Here is a 17610-nt window from a genome sequence, read left to right as displayed (position 1 = left end):
ATGAATAAATACTTTATTGTTTAGTGTATTTATTTAGAGTATTTAGTGTATTATTTTCTGGCTATTTTTTCCCCATATTCTCAATCCTACTATTTGAGTGATTTGAGTGCCTGCTCACAGCTTCACATTCTAATGTGACATTATTCCATGGAGGTGTCTTCATGAAGAGAGTAGAGAGAGACTCAGTAGCACTCCTCAATATGGAGAGTCACAGAATGCATCAAAGACACGGGGATACATAAAAGTCAAGTTTAACCAAGAGGACACATAGATACTAGCAATCAAAACTAAAGTGATGTGGGGACAAGAAAAAATGGCAGATGAGGCTAAATAAAGGCTCAATTGCAATGCTTGCACTTATCATATGAGCTAAGGTGCCATCTTGCAATTGAGAAGAGATTTCTATTTGGTTATTTAGATCTCCGAAATCTATTGTTCATTTGTATTTGTTCTTTGTCCTTGGTTTCTATTCACAATGTCTAACTCTCTTGCTATTTTCTCAGGGATAAGAGAAATAAAGGTGTTCTTTGTCATAAGAATGAAGTGGTCCGGAGACCAAGTGGAACCAGAAATGAGTTTTCAGCTTCAGTCCTCTGAATTCTGAATTGGGGTGAAGATCTGGATGAAGTTAAAACACCAATGACAGGCAATGCAACAATTCTTGTTAATTAAGCCACTTTCAAGCGTGAACCACGAGTGGTACTCGCCAGCATTATGTCCCAAGTCAATCCCCAATAGCTGATGCTTTAAGTCTTCATGCTTCTAAAATGAGCACCCCAAGAAAGCCCAACAAGACTGAGTTCAGATGGCTTCCAGGCTCATGATGGAGGGGGCTCCTCCCCCTGCACCTTTCTTCAGGCATCTCTGCATCTGGGTACACCTGGACTATATATAACCTTGTATCCTATGCCTGTGATCCAGAAAGTAAAACATTTCTCTGAGTTTTCTGAGAGACTAACAAATCAAAGGACTCCAGGATGAGGTAATGGGAACCTCCCCTCCACCGCTGGACAAAGCATCGAGACCCTGGACTTGGAAGTCACATTTGATGGGTGGGAGCAGCTCACACTGCTTTGAACTTCTAATGTGGCTTCTGCTGGAATTGGTTGGAATTGAAGGACATCAGTAATATTTAAGAATTGTTCAATGGGGGCCGGAGAGATAGCACAGCGGTAGGTACTTTCCCTGCATGCCCCTGATCCAGGATAGATGGGATTCTAACCCAGCATCCCTGAGCCTGCCAGGAGCAATTTCTGAGCCCGAGCCAGGAGTAGCCCCAAGTGCTGCCAGGTGTGACCTCCAAAAAAAAAAAAAGGGAAAAAGAATTGCTCACTGGTGAGGGGTATTACTGTACCCTAACATCCAAGCCAATTAGAATTAGGTATTAGAATCATTTTATTAGGGAAAAGAGGCTTTGGGACATTTTAGGATTTGCAAAGAAACTGAACTTGGGATACTGTTTAGATATTTGTAAGTAATCAATAGTAATAAATGGCACCTTAAAGGCTTATCATCTCCCTGGTTTTACAAAGCCAATTTCAACATCATCTTTTATCCTGAGTGTGCTTAATCTCAGATATCTAGTTGATTATGATGATACTGCTTTTATGGGGATATAAATCCAATTTGGGTCTCCTCCTCAGACTGAAGGAAAAGACCAGTAATCAATCAGTTATCTAAAGCAAAAAAGCCTTATTTTTTTTTTAAAGTATTATATCGTCAAGGGTATTACCGCATTATTCAAAATAATCTTGCTCCAGTTTGATGAGCTGAAAGTATGTAGGGCACTCAGAGGATAGTTCAGTGCTGAGAGAAACTGCCTTACAAGTGTATGTTTATAAGTTCAATCCCCAGGGCCACCATATGTACACAGGGCATTCCTGGCACCTCTGTTCTGTATGAGCCCCAATAAGTGCCACAAACGAAAGATAGACAAGTGCCATGGCCTTAAGTGTGACCTCCAGCAAGCTCAGCAGGAACTCTATAGCAACCTCCCTCAAGCACCTCATTCCAGATGATATAGGCACCTCAACTAAAGTGGGCAAGCAACCCCAGGTGAACACAAGCCCTGGACAGCCCTAGGGGAGCTCCACAGCCAGGCTTGTGTGTGACACCCAGTCTCCACAGCAGTAAACACTGAAAGGTGAACTGCTCCAGTTAGACTGTTCCACCTGCTTCACACTCAAGCTCAAAGACATCAGAGACCACATGTGCTATTTTCTTTGCGGGGCTCAGAAAAGCAGAAGGCAGAGTTAGATGTGTGGTGACAAACCTGGGTTGATTCTTGGTTGTCAGCTGCAGTGGTGACAATGATAGTGATCTACTGGAGTGGAAGGGTGGAGTGGGGAGTGGACTGGTTCATTTAATTGGTCATTTTAAATCTCAACCACTGCAAAGGCATCTAAACAAAATAGGCAATGGGATGGTGGAGGAGAGAAATGGCAGTAGAGAAAAGAAATCCCTGTTAAGGCAAGTTTTCTCTCTCTGCCCCTTCCCTATACCTATACAGGGATCTCACACACACTCACATGGCTGTGTCTAGAGACTAAGGGAATCTGAGAGGATGGAGAGCCGCTGGAGTACAGCCCTAGAGAGGCCCAGAAACTGTTCAGAGCAACAGCCCCAGCCAGGGGACACTGGCAACTATGACTATCTGAAACTATGACAGTGCACACTAGACAGAGAAGGGTGTAGTGACAGGACCTGACCTTCAGACACTGGTGTGCAGATGGTGTGAAGATGACCAGACAGCACATGTTTCACCCTCAGCCTGGTCTGGATTATTTCATGCATGACCCTGATTCAGACTTGTTCACCTGTGCTTGAAGATATGGCTCATGGGGGTGATTTTATAAGGGGGACAGGGAAAGGGTAAGGGACCTACATCCAATTTGGTCATGAGGAATGGTGTTCCAGGTTCCAATAATAGACATAGTCATTGCATTTGGTTTTCAAGCACAGAGCACAGGGGAGACCCATCTCCAACTACTGTCCTGTAAGATCAGGGTTTTGAGCATGTCTCTGATAGTCACATTATGGTGTGGCCCTTATCAAATATATCATCCTATTAGTCCCATCATGCAGAAAAGTATTCTGGGGTTGATACAATTCCTAATGATCAAGGCAACCATGAAATTATTTGAGGACAAAAAAGGACCTGAACTTTAAGGATATTTTTACTTTTCTTTTGAAAGGTGTCCCCAATATGACAGAGCTCAGGGGATGGCTTTGAAGGAATTTTGCCACCACCTTCTTTTTTGTTTCCTTCCCTTTCACCAGAAGTGGGAACAAAGAGTGAAGATGATACTGTCATTTTGATCTTTACCACTGCACTGGAAATCACTCCCTGTGATTCTATAATTTAAGTTTTCTTGGAATGAATGGGGAAGGAGTGATTGGACAGCACATTGTCAAGGAAACCAGCTCCTTCTCTCTCTCTTCCTCTCTTTCTCCCCTCTCATATGCATACACACACACACATACACACCCACCCACCCACACACACACACACACACACACCACCACCACCACCACCACCACACCACACCACCCTGCCCATTAATATGGCAACCTTTATCTTCATCTGTTCTTTTAAATTATTTTTTTATCTCATCTAAAAATCTCTTCAAATGATTCCTAGAATCCGAGCTCAGGGAGGCTATTTGGAATTCTGGAGAAACTGCTGGGTTCTGAGTCAGTGTTATGTCTGAGCAGTGTTTGGGGCAGTTTCCAAGGCTAATGCCAAGTCAACAGCAGAATGAGTCGACTAAGGAGAGAGCAAGAATCAGAACTTCAAAACCACAGAACAGAACAACACAAGAGTTAGAGAAGAGGGGCACAGCCCAGTAGTAAAACCCGGATGTTGCTAGTCTAAAGTGTAGGGCTGCATCTCTCAGGGTCAAAAGGTGGGGAGATAAAGAGAATAAAGAATAAAACAGTTCAATCACGTGAGCTTTTACTAGCATCAGTTATGTTTAAAGCAAGAAACAATGAAATTCAAAAGGAAAGTTAAAATGGAAAAAGATGTTAGAGACAGATCTCTCAGTTGCTGGTGAATGAAGGATGAGCACTTTTCATGGAGAGGATGTTCATTCTCCATGAGAAGGGTCATCTTGTTGTCTCCTGTGCTCCCTCAGGCCTGGCTCTGCCCCTCTGCAATGGTCATGAACATGCTGCCAGAGATCTTGGTCTGGCCAATCATGTGCTGGCATGATATGAGACAGTGAAATCTCAGCATGGTTGGACACATGCTCCTGACCTTGGCCTTCTCTGAGTGGCACCTATGCTCCAGGAGTGGAGGCAGCTCTGCTGACATGTTGCCTCAGGAACCCTCCCTAGTGAACTTGAAGAAACCAGGGAAGCAATGTCAATGCCCTCAGACCCAGGCAGAGAAGCTGGAGAGTCCTGGTAATGCAGTGTCTGAGAGCATGCCTCACCATGACCTAGCATGGCTTCTGTCTCATGGGTGAATTGTGCAGGCTTACAAGGACAAAATTTGAGCAAAATTCCAAGTCTCCCTAACAGGGCCCTTTACAAAGGGCAAGAGTTCAAGTTAATTGGGGCTAGAGTGATAGCACAGAGGGTTGAGCATTAGCCTTGCATTCTACTGACATGGGTTCGATTTCTGGCATCCCATACAGTCCCTAAACCTGGCAAGAGTAATTTCTGAGCAGAGCCAGGAGTAATCCCTGAGAGCTACTGTGTGTGGCCCAAAGACAAAAAAAAAAAGGGTGGAGGGAGGCCAGAACGGTGGTGCAAGTGGTAGGGCATTTGTCTTGCATGCTTCCAACCTAGGACAGACCGCAGTTCGCTTCTCCAGCATCTCATATGGTCCCGCAAACCCGGAGCGATTTCTGAGCGCATAGCCAGGGGAACTTCTGAGTGTCACCGAGTGTGGCCCCCAAAAAACAAAACAAAACAAAAAAGAGTTCAAGCTACTTGTAAAATAAATATTCCACGGGTTGTGAGATCACCCCACACATGTTTCTAAGCCCTTAGGTAAATGGGTCTGAAGAAGCAGGGTAGCAGCGAAGAAATAAAACCAAGCCAGTCAGGAAAGGATGGACATGGTATCTGTGGCCTTTTCCCTCATACTCTCTCTGCCGAAACCCAAAAGCCAGAACTGCCCTTTCTTTATTTAAAGCAAGCCCCAATATCAGGAGGGGGGAGGTTAAGTAATCCAGGTGGGCTTTTACATACCAAAAGAAGAGGTTTGGGAAAGGAGGAAGTTGAGGAAACAGCTTTGTTTGGGGTTGATATCATTTTACAGCTACTAACTTGGGGCTTGACCACAGGGGAAGGTTAAGCCTGGTGAACAGACCACAGGGTGAGTCAGGCTCACATAGCATGGTTCATGTGAACATGGCAGCGACTAATGGCTCCAACCCGGGTCAGCACTGAGTTACCCCCATGGCTCACCCAGCAGCTATGTAACAGTTGTAAGAGACACACACACTGATCAGGTCTTGGGGGTAAGTGGATACAGAGAGAAGCCACTTGCTTTAAGATAATCTTGAAGAGACAAAATGGGCTAGCCCTGTACTTGCACACTGGAGCCTGGACTGGTGATTACATTTAAAAGAAGAGCATGTGGGCCGGTGAGAGAGCATGGAGGTAAAGCATTTGCCTTACATGCAGAAGGTGGTGGTCCAAATCCCGACATCCCATATGGTTTCCCGAGCCTGCCAGGAGCAACTACAGCTAGGAGTAACCCCTGAGCGAGGCTGGGTGTGACCCACACAAACAAACACTAAAGAAGAGCAGGTTTGCAGCAAAGAGAACTAAAGGAAAAGGCCAGAGAGATACCATAGAGGTTAAGGCACTTATAGGTGACCCAGGTTTATCCCTGAAAGTCCATGGGATCTCTAGAGCCCTGCACGGAGTGACCCCAAGCACAGACCATGAGCAAGACCATGAGCAAGCCACTTGGTATGGTCCTTAAACCAAACAAAACTAAAGAACAAAAGGGAAGCAGGGCTGAAGAATTCACATAGCTGTGAGGCAGGTGATCTCTGTGGAGCCATGTCCTTCTCTGTTCCCTCCAACCTCAGGGGCCTTGTTGGTCACACTCTAAGCATAAGAGGGAGGAGCAACATCTTTTACCCACAGGGGGCTATAGAGAAGCAGGTTCACATGCCCTGTTGGGGCAGTTTAGATGGTGCACTGGGGGACCACAGGGCTGTCCACATTGTGGATGCTGTAGTCAGGGAGGACAAAGGCCTGGGTCACAGGATGGAGGAGGGAGGTGGGCCATCTTGTGCTCCCTGAGTTCTCACCTGTACCACCTGCCCCTCCTTTTATAGGTTCTTGCTGTACCCCCATTCTTTTTTTCTAGTTCACATCATAATGCCGTGATTTACCAAATTGTTCATAACATAATCATTTCAGGCATTAAATATTCAAACACCAATTCCACCACCAGTTTAATCTTCCCTTCACGAGTATCCCCAATCTCCCACCTACCACCATAACCTGCCTCCTTGCAGGCACAAACAAATTTCCTTCACATTGCTAGTTACAACACAAAGGCAAATGGAATTGTCAAAACTTAGCTCAACACATCTCTCCATGGTATTACTAAAGTCACCATCTAAAGATTTAATGGGCTATGGTTGATGCTAGTTGAGGCTTCTGTGTTACTGCTTAGACTCACTGATCTTGGTAGTTTACTATGGAACTTTCCCATCAGATTTCCTGTGATACTACAGGGTTGACAGTCCTATAAAATATTGACCACATGCTACACGGCTGCGTGGCCCAGGATTTATAGATCTACAACAAATTTTGTGACTGGTCAGTTTGATAATGTCAACAAATCATGGAGCTGAGGTATTTCTGTTGGAGGATGTAGGATGTGGCATTCATTTGCAATAGTCCATGCAGAAAGGGAAGTCTGTCCTCTCTCTTTCTGAGAATGCCACACAAGTATCAGCCTGGATCAGACTATCTAGGAAGTTTGGGCAACTGTTATTTTTGTTTGTTTATTTTTGGACCACACCCAGTCGCATTCAGGGGTTATTTCTGACTCAGTGCTCAGAAATTGCTCCTGGCAGGCTCTGGGGACCATATAAGATGCTGGGGATCGAATTCGGGTCTGTCTCGGGTTGGCCACATGCAAGGTAAATGTCCCACTGCTGTGCTATCACTCCAGCCCCTGACTGTTATTTCCTTTTGGAGATTGGTGGAGGAGCCAGGCCATTTTTCTGCCAGGAATATGGTGGCAGTGGGCAAGGCTGCTGAGCTTTTGAGTGTCAGAGTAGGTACACCCCATTCTTACCCTTACAACCTTGTCAATTTTATAAGCAACCACCAAGCCCCACCAAAGGTAGGTTTTGCCCTTACCCGCTCAGAGGCCCGTAGAGTTTCTTGAGAATCAGGTGACTTTCCCAAAAGCCCTGTAGGAAACAGTACTCTGATGAATAGTCAGCTCCATGAAAGGCAAACATTTATGCTTTTGGAAGGGGGAGGGGTATCTCTCAAACAATGGTCCAGGGGTTCTAGGGCCACTTGGCTAGTCCATGCTTGATCCCAGCAATGCAGTTCAGACCTCTAGAGCCATGTGTGGCAGTACCCACAAGGCCTGGTGGTGCTGGGATCAAACTTGGGGTCTTCCACATGCAAAACAGGTACTACAGCTCTGAGTTCTTCTGCTGACCCCAAGGTACTACTCCAAATAATACCCCCCAAAATTTCTTTTTTTTTTTTTTTTGGTTTTTGGGTCACACCTGGCAGCCCTCAGGGGTTATTCCTGGCTCTATGCTCAGAAATTGCTCCTGGCAGGCTCGGGGGACCAAATGGGATGCCAGGATTCGAATCACTGTCCTTCTGCATCCAAGGCAAACACCCTACCTCCATGCTATCTCTTCGGCCCAAATGCATACAGACTGAGCATTTATCTTTTAGATACGACATCTATGGAATTTGAAGTGCCTTTTTTTTTTTTTTGCTTTTTTGGGCCATATTAGGTGACGCTCAGGGGTTACTCCTGGCTATGCGCTCAGAAATTGCCCCTGGCTTGGGGGATCAACCCCCCAAAATTCTAAAGCAGTGAGAAGTCCCCTAAAGAAATAAAAAAAAAAAGAATTGAAGACCTAGGGCTTTCGATGACTTTATTTTATTTTAATGTTTTTTGGTTATTGGCCAGACCCAGCAGTGCTCAGGGTTTACTCATCATTCTGAGCTCAGAAATTGCTCCTGGCAGGCACCAGGGACATATGGGATGCCAGGGATAGAACCAGGGTCTGTTCTGGGTGGGCAGCATGCAAGACAAATGCCCTACCATTGTGCTATCTCTCCAGCCCCTTTCGAGGACTTAAAAGTATTAGAACAAACTAGTAGCTCTAAAAAAATATTGTGCAGGAAAAATATCTGTCAGCTCTGCTTTAATGGACAGAAGAGATCGTGTGTACTTACACTATTTATGTATAATTGCAACTAAAATATTTGGAAACGATGTGCTTTCTCAATGATGTTAGCATTCCCCCTCGCAATTGGGTTTATATTATTATTATTTTTGGCAAAGCCGCCTTTCTCAGACACTCTCTGGGTAAACTTCTGCTGAGTGTCTCCAAATCAGTCCCAATCCTGAATTAGCATGATTCGATTTAAATTGTAATTAACTGCAACATTTTGAAACACAAGCAGCTCAGAGAAACTTTGGTGAAGATGAAACATGAGACTCATTTTGGAGTGGGAACAACATGGATACTTGCAGCATGGAGTGTCAGAACATTCTAGAAGCATTGCTTTATAAGGATGGGGTTAGGAAAGAGATTGGAGTAAGGGTTGTAGATATACCTTTGGGACTCATAGAGAAGGGTGTTGTTGGTCCATAATACCATGGGAATAAAACACATCAAACTCTGCCTGGGACATATTGGGGGTCTGGAAAGTGATAGATTTGCCCTGTGGGCATGGAAACTTATTTAAAGGCTGAGCGAGAAGAAAAAGTTAGGGAGAAGGTCAAAGAGGTGGGTGTCCTTCACACATTCCATCCTCATTAAATCTTCTAAATGACTCTGTCTAACCTTGCTGCCTACCCAGAAACACTTACAGGAATATAAATATAGTCACAGAAAGTACTTGGCAGGGTTTGTATGTACAAGGACGATGAACTCGGACACATTAGGTAGAAATTACCCAGAGGCTGGGACAAGAGAAGTCCTGCTTTCCTCCAAATGCTGCTGCCAAATCCATCCCTCAGCTGACCACAGCTGGCCACCCACACCCCACTCCCCAAATCCATGAGCTGTTTTTCTCTGAGTTTACAACACCCCCTCCACCTAGGGGTCCTATTTTGGCACACCCCTTTCCTCCCACTGGCTTCAAGCAGCAAATGGATTGTTGTAGGTAGATTTTAGTTGTAAACTGATCATGCCTGAGCTAGAAGGTGTTGGAGAAATGCAAGTAGCACTAGTGAAGAGGGAGAAAGGGGACCAAAAAAAAAAAAAAAAAAGTCCAGAAAGAAGCTGAGCAGAGGAAGGAGAGGACAGAAATAGCTTGTCATCTATCTAGTGCCTCAGGGCCAGCAGTTCCGGGGCAGGACTGGGGAAGAGGGGGTGACGAGGATTATCAGGAGAGCCCCCAAAGCAGTCTTTCCTGCCTATGTGAGGATTAGTGACTTCTTTTTTTGCAAAATCCTTGGCTCCTTGTGGGCAGCAAAAAACATAGAGATAAGCCAACAGACAAAAAGTAGCTGAGTGAATTTTCTGCCAAGCAGAAAGAGTTCAAGGGGCCAGAGCATGGCTTCGCATGCAGGAGGCCTAGGCTCCATCCGTGCCACCACATGGTCCCCTCTCATCTCAGCACAACCAGGAGCTCCATGTCATCTGCCTGAATCTGCTGTACTCAGATCCATTCTTTCTCTCATCTCATGACCAGTCTCCGTATTAACCTAGTCCCAAAGCTCAAGGCACATTGGACTCAATCTGCCATGAACCTGCTCCACAAAATCATTCTAAAAGGTGACTTCTGGTCTCTCTGCGTTAGTTCTACCATCAGCCATAAACCATAAGGCATTAAGAGAAAAATGTTGGGGCTGGAGCGATAGCACAGCCGTAGGTTGTTTGCCTTGCACATGGCCAATCCAGGGCAGACCCAGGTTCAATCCCCAGCATCCCATATGGTCCCTCAAGCCTGCCAGGAGCAATTTGAGTCAAAGTCAGAGGTAACCCCTGAGTGCTGCCAGTTGTGGGGAGAGGAGAGAGAGACAGAGAGAGAGAGAGACAGAGAGAGAGAGAGACAGAGAGACAGAGACAGAGACAGAGACAGAGAGACAGAGACAGAGACAGAGAGAAACAGAGACAGAGAGAGACAGAGACAGAGAGAGACAGAACAGAGACAGGGGGGGTGTTCTTGCACAGCTGGGTGCCCTCTACTAACTCTTCTTCCCATAGAAGAATCTGTGAAAGCTGTGATGGTACTGGTATTCACATGGCACATGGCGCTCAGGCCCTGCACTCTCCTCTCTTCTCGCTACCTCAGATAAGCGCTCAGTTCATCAGAGCTATTGTCCAATAACAGTTGCTTTATATGGGCCTAACTGAAATCTATATCTGAAAAAGCAAGTTCCATCTGGGTATCCTGTATCTAGAGACAGCACATGGACATCTGTCAATGATCTTTCTAGATGCCCAGAAGAGAAGCCACCAACTTTCACATCCTCACTTCCCTAATCCCCCTCTCTCCAGTTCCTCATCAGCAAGGCAGTTCTGTCACGTAGACCCTGTTTCTCAGAGAGCTACAGTTGTTCTGCCCTGTCTGTGCATCCTTGTCTTTGTGTCTGTGGCTCCTGAAGAACCCCTGTCTTCCAGAAAGTTCAGTGGGATGATTTCAGTGCTCACGGATCTTTCTCTCTCTTCTTCAAACAACTCCCACCAGTCTAGTAGGGGTCTATGCCACCCATTCGGGTACCCCACCATATTCAAGTGTAGATCCCAAAGGCAAGCATAGCTCCTATATTTCTGAGTATGGCCTCAGGAGCCCCTCCATGAATGGATCTTGATGAATGAATAAATAAATGAATGAGTGAATGAATGAACGAATGAGTGAGTGAGTGGATGGATGGATGGATGGATGGATGGATGGATGGATGGAGGACAGGGTGCGTGGCTATAGATGGACAATCAATTATTGATCACATATGAACTCTGTCCAGGGGAGATTCATTGCAGTCTTTCACTCACAGTCCATCCCAGGGGATGAATGCCCAGAGATAGATGTGGGAGGGGATTCTGCAGTGGGTTCATCACATAGATGATGAAAAAGGGCAGAAGACCATCCTTACCCGGCGGAAAAATGTCAGATTGCCGATGAAAGGAGAAGGCTTAGGGTGCCTGATGCCCAACTTCTCCAGTCTCGAAAAGGCAGATGTGGAATACCTAGGGGAGAAGAGAAATTTAAAAACTGATAAACAGTCAGTAGGACATTTGTCTGGCAAGTGGCAAGGTTTGATCCCCAGCATTTCATATGGTTTCCTGAGCACACAGCCGGGAGTAAGGCCTGAGTACCACTGAATATGGCCCAATAGCTAACAAACAAAAAAGGGGGACCAAAGAGAGAAAGAATAAGAGGTAGATAAATAAAAGGTCATTATTTTTCTACCAAACATTTAACATGCAGAGAAGTCCTCATCTAAAATTCCCATTAGTCACTTGTTTTTTGTTTTTTTTTTTAAATTACTCCTTGGGACCCGAGCGGTGGTGAAAGCGGTAAGGCATCTGCCTTGCCAGCACTAGCCTAGGATGGACCATGATTCAATTCCCCAGAGTCCCATATGGTCCCCCAAACCAGGAGCAATTTCTGAGTGCATAGCTAGGAGTAACCCTTGAGCGTCACCAGTTGTGGCCCCCCCCAAAAAAAAATTACTCCTTGGTGGGTGTAGAAATGACGCAGCAGACAAGACACTTGCCTTGCATGAAGTCAACCCTAGTTTGATTCCCACTTTGTATATGATCCCCCACAAATATCCAGAAATGATCGCTAAGCACTAAGTCAGGAGTAAGCCCTGATGGACCAACTCCTACTCCGTGCAATAAAACATAAACAGTACCAGTTGGGAGGACAGGGAGAGAGTTCAAATAGTAAAGTGCATACCCAGCATATGTGAGACCTGCCACCTGTAACTTCCTAAAGCAGCTCTATTGTGCCCCAGTGATTCCTGAGCACTGCCAGGCCTGAGTCTGGACTCTGAAGTCTACAGTTCAGTCACAGCATGGCTGGGAATGCCCTAAGTCCTCACAAAACTGGACCTCTATCTACTGTGAACAGTTGTCTTCAAAGAGAAAAAGAAGCAATGGCAGAAATCTACTTCCTGTGCAAATTTGTATATTTCTTGGTCAAAACTGAACCCTGCATGTAATCTGTCACCCATCACATTCCAGTATCAGACAAAGAAAAATAAAACACAGGAGTGGGGGAGGGGAAATAAAAAAAAAAAAAAAAAAAAAAAAAAAGAAAAATAAAACACAGGAATGGAGGATCTACTCCCCCCCCCCATTTGACTCCCATATACCCTCCCCACCGCCCCCACCCCCAACCTCTTACATCCTCTTACAGCTTTGTTTTCACGGCCTGCGAGCATATGGGAAGTATATTTTTCTAACCCAAATTCAGGAAACATGGCCCACAGATTCCCGTGCCATTTTGCAGGAGAAAGTGGAGTCCCGAGAAGGGCAGGGTAGCTGTCAAAACATTGGAATTACTAAGATATGTCAGCCGTTTATGGGACGAAGGGCTAAAGGCAAAACAGGCTTAGTGAAACCCAGACATATGGCTGCAATCCCCAATCAGCCAGCCAATTAGGTCAGAAGTTCAGCTAATTCAGAAAAATTAATGAGTGAAAGTGGGTGTTTCAGCATCCTGCAGAGATCAGCCAGACCCTAACACAGGAGCAAGAAAAGCTAAAGACCAGCACAACTTCCAGGCTCCCCAAATCCTCAGGCTTAGACAAATCAGAAAGGCAGCTCAGAGATTCAGACTGTGAGCCAGTGGGAATGTTTGCTATGTCCTTGGCCAATCTTGTTCCTTCCTGCGGACCAACAAGAAGCACTTCAATAAGAAACACTTCTCCAAATGCCCGCTGCTCAGGCAGAGACTGACCAACCAACCAAATGTAATTCTTGGTTCGTGATCCAATGAGCAATAGGGTGGCATTTCAAGTGACTTCAAGAGAGAACTAAACCAGGCTAGAAAGGGAGAGAAGGCCACACTCCCCACCCCCACCCCCCCAGATTGCTGCCTGGAGTTTCCACTCATATTATTGGTCTGAATAAATTTCCCAGAACATCACATTTCAATGTCCAGGTGGAACTAAAAATCATAGGAAAGAGTCATGGGTAGGACCCCAGTACCCCATCTAGTTTCCTGAGACCACTATGATTGAGTCCTGAGCACAGAACCAGGAGTAAACTCTGAGCCTTCCCAGGTGTGGCCCTAAACCCCCCCCCCCCCCCAGAAAAAAGAACTCCCTTTCTACCCTGGAAGAAAGAGGAAAAAGGTGCTCAGACCTCATCACTTTCTCCAACATCCTCCAATCTGGCTTCTCTGCTCCTTCCTTCAACCTTTTTATGAATTATTTTCTAAATGTAATCTCCAGTGGGGAGAAAGAAATATGTAGAACTTGGGCCACGTAATTACATCTTAATTTTGTAATTAGATGTCTTGATTGTCTAATTAAGGGACAAGAAGCCTGTGCCTAATTACACATGCTAATTATCATGCAAGTCCATGCCCTAATTATGTAACTCCCTTTAACAAACCCCCCCCTCCCCGCTCCTGTGGTTCTGCAACATCATTCAGATCTTTCCAGACATATGGCGTCAGCAAAGAATATGTTGGACATCACTGTTAACTTCACTTTGCAGCCTAGGCCAAGGAGCCTAAGGCCCTCCAATGCCCATGTCAAAGTCAGTGAGGAGGGAGCCCAGACATAAGGAACGTGGCAAAATGGGTGGCATTATTCTCAATCTCCTATTCTCTGGCTCCAGGATTCCATGCTGTGCTTTGTCTCAATGGGCTCACTATTCAGAATCCAGGCACCCCATGGTCCTGAGTAAAATGTCATCAACCCTCTTACAGGTAAGTGAAAGTCCTACCTCCTTCCCTCCCCTTCCCCAGTCCCTCAGAATATAAGCTTATGATAGCAGAGATAGTACAGCAAGTAGGGTGCTTGCCTTGCACAAAGCCAACTTGGGTTTGATCCCTGGCATTCCATATGGTTTCCTGACCCCTGACAGGAATGATTCCTGAGTGCAGAGCCAGGAGTAACTAATGAGCATCATTAAATATAGCCCAAAAAAACCTATGTTGGTACACAATACTAACTCGCCTTGTAGAAGGTTGGTCCCAGTCAGTCTCGTGGTATGCAGTGATTCATCAAACACTCTAAACTCTTAAAACTTAAAAAACTCTTGTTTTTAATCTTTGTAGTTATCTTCACCTCTCCTGGTAGTTGTATTTCTTTCATTGCTACAAAGAGGTATCTTTTTTTTCCCCTTCTCTAATTAAAACAATTTTTTATTTAAAAATATTGCTCAACTTTGAAATAATTTTACTTCTTCCTCCATGTTTTGCACACACACAAACACATACACACAGCTCTAGCTAACTGGTAAAGTTGTTTGTTATGAATTTTCTAGGAAACAAGCAGCCGATGTTAGAGAATGACAAGCAGCTCTTGGCATATGCTTGAACAGCAAGAGGAGAGAGCTGCTGAATTCGGAACAGTTTTCCTTCAGAAAATAACTCACTGCAGCCTGGCGAACTGACTTCCAAGTTCATTTCTGTTCTTTCCTGCTGCATCTCCCCCAAAATTATAACAAGAGGAATGTCTAATGAAGACCCAGTTTTGCCTCATGAGCAAAAGACTACAGAGCAAAAGAGCTAAAGTCTGAGACACAATCATGCCTCTAGGTGAGAACTCCAGGGCTTCCAGTCCAGACTGTCTCATTTCCCTGTTAGCACCTTTTCTCACATTCAGGCCACTCAAGACTTAACGTTGCAAATCACTGGTCTCCAATCACTCCTGTGCCAGTAAACAGTAAGACCAGAATGTTCATTTACTCCCTTTATAAGGCAGAGGTGCTTTCCAGAAACAAGAATGTTGTTTCCAATTCCATTCATTTTGCTCAGTTTATAATGATAATCTTGGTAGTTTCTTTTTATTCTTTGTTCTGTTTTATTTGAAATTTTTTCAATTTTCTTTTTAACTCCGTAAGTTCATTTAGTCACTGGCCTTCGACAATATTTTATTTCTCAATGAGTGCATTTAAGGCCCCAAATGTCCCCCCAAAGCATTTCTTTACCTTCATCCACATATTTTGAGAGACACTGTTCAAACGTGGCCAATAGTTAGATTCCCAGGAAAATGTTTATGCAAAATGAGCTCTAAGATGTACACAACAAACTTAGAGGGAAGATTGGGAGCTAGAAAAATCTTTCCATTTTTCTTGCTTCTGTCTAGACATCCCTATGATTGTGTTAGTAGCACTTGTAGTCATTTATTCCCAAAGATCCAGAAAGGGGGCATGCTTCACAACCGACCATCATGCTCTATGAGAAAACATAGAGGACAGTTGAATAATTACTTCCACATCTGGCAGATGTGAGTCTTTCCCCAGTTATGTAAGAACCACAAAAACAGCCATTGTAACCATGAGCCTGACATGATGCTGTGTCACAGTGCACAGAAGGAGAGTCTTCTATGTTTTCGCTGTGCTTTGCATATCAGGTTACATGATATTATTTCTGTACCCATACTGGACTTACAACTCTTAACCATGTGCTTGCAAGACTGGTGTTCATTTAGATGGCTTATTTAGATTTATTTAGATTATTTATGTTGATGATGCTCATTTAGTGATTTACACTTCCCTATGCCTCTAGCCCTACAGATAAAGTTTGTTTTTTCCACAGATGAAGTTTAGCAGGGTTCCTTCTGTGGTTTGTCTTCTCCTGGTTATCTCCTGCAGTAGAAATAAGTTCTTGCCTCGGATGGGTTAGAGCTAAGCCACAACTTATTTGTCTGCACCCTTAGAAGTTTCACAACTTCCCCAGGCCTGTACCTCACCCTCAATTCATGGGGAAACTATGGTCTGGCATGGTACTTGGGCTTCAGAAATTTTTAAGGATTTAAAATTATTTTTGAAAGTGTGTGACACTCCAGCCTACAGACAGGTTAGGAGATAGGCAATCTGGAGGTTTTTTCCTACTAGATTCCTCTGTACAAGGTTCTGAATCCATGTGTCTCATTCTGTTATTTGCTGGGGTGGGGATTATCAATCACATCTATTAGTTCACAAGAGACTGAAAATGGAACGATTCCTGTTTCGTAGATCTAGGGCAATAATCATGAATAATCCTCATCCTCTATTTGACTACTCAGAGCAACAGTTCATGTCAGAAAAGGAGAATCTGTGCTTGATTCTTCCTTTTGTATGATTCATTTTCAAAATAATGAGTTGGCGCTGTAACATCTTACAATGGCAGTGCCAGATATTTTTCTATCATTATGAACTCAGGGATTTAAATATAGCTGACATGTTTTGATCCATGACAATTATGATCTTGTTCATCAGCTTGTCTCACCTCTGCATAATAGGAGCAGTTTCCCTGGTTCCTGACTACTGTGGATCGACAGTTTTTCACTTTCCAAAGTGAGAAGATGGACATTTTTTACCTGTGAACTGGAGCTGTCATTTCTCCCCAAGGATTCCAGTTCTTTTAGTGGAAAATGACATGTAGTATCTCAGTAGGAGGAAGGCTTTTCCTGAGATCAATTTGATACTTTAACCACATGCATACTTATTCAAGAAGACTCTATTAAGGGCTAATAAACCCTTTTTCATTGTTTTGTTTTGAGATGATGCCTGGCTCAGTGCTCAGAGACACTCTTGATGCTATCAGGGGACCAATGCAGTATTGGGGATCAAACCCTTCTATATGCAAAACATGTTCTCCAGCTGATTGTAATTTCAGGCACTTAAAGATAATACATCTTAAATAGGTTTTGAAACTGGAGGATTCTTCTATAATTTTTAACTTTATTTATTTGTGAGACTGGGCCATGCCCAATGGTGTCCAGGAGCTATTCTTGGCTCTGTATTCAGAAGTAAGGTTTTGGAGATTTCAATTAAGGTTAATTGACAGAGAGCACCTTCTCCCTGGATCTTTACTGTCTTCCTTCATTGTCTTTCTTGCAGGTGCCTTTATGTCCTTATGCTTCTTCTGACAGACCAATGGTATTGGGTTAGGACCTACCCTAATAATCTTATGGCCTTTCTTTAACTTAAATATCTCTTTACAGATCCCTAATGCAGGACAGAGAGATAGTATAGTAGGTAGGGAACTTGCCTTCCCACATTACTGATCTAGGTTTGATCCACAGCACCTAATATGGTCCCCTAAGCACAACAGGAGTGATCTCTAAACACAGAAAAAGAAGTAATCCCTAATCACTGCCAGATGTGCCCCCTCCTCCAAAAAAAAAAAAACCATAAAGTTCTCAAGTGAGTGGGGAGTAAGACACCATCCAAGTCAGATCTGAACATTTTATACTGGATATACTAACAATTTGGGGGTTGCCCAAATTTGGTTAGTCTAGAAGGTGTTTGG

At 44.3% G+C, this 17610-nt stretch overlaps 1 protein-coding gene across 1 annotated transcript in view; it reads right to left on the bottom strand.

Moving 5' to 3' along the window:
• TBXAS1 (thromboxane A synthase 1) overlaps nucleotides 1–17610 on the bottom strand; it is a 180265-nt gene that overhangs the window by 132361 nt on the left and 30294 nt on the right. Inside the window, 2 exon segments of the mRNA XM_049783108.1 lie at nucleotides 7342–7394; nucleotides 11285–11378. Coding sequence (XP_049639065.1) covers nucleotides 7342–7394; nucleotides 11285–11378 — 147 coding nt within the window.

This window comes from Suncus etruscus, chromosome 1, assembly GCF_024139225.1.
Source record: "Suncus etruscus isolate mSunEtr1 chromosome 1, mSunEtr1.pri.cur, whole genome shotgun sequence".
NCBI classification, from domain to species: domain Eukaryota; kingdom Metazoa; phylum Chordata; class Mammalia; order Eulipotyphla; family Soricidae; genus Suncus; species Suncus etruscus.
Note: the sequence above shows the minus strand (reverse complement) of the source record. Positions and strands in the feature narration are given on the sequence as shown.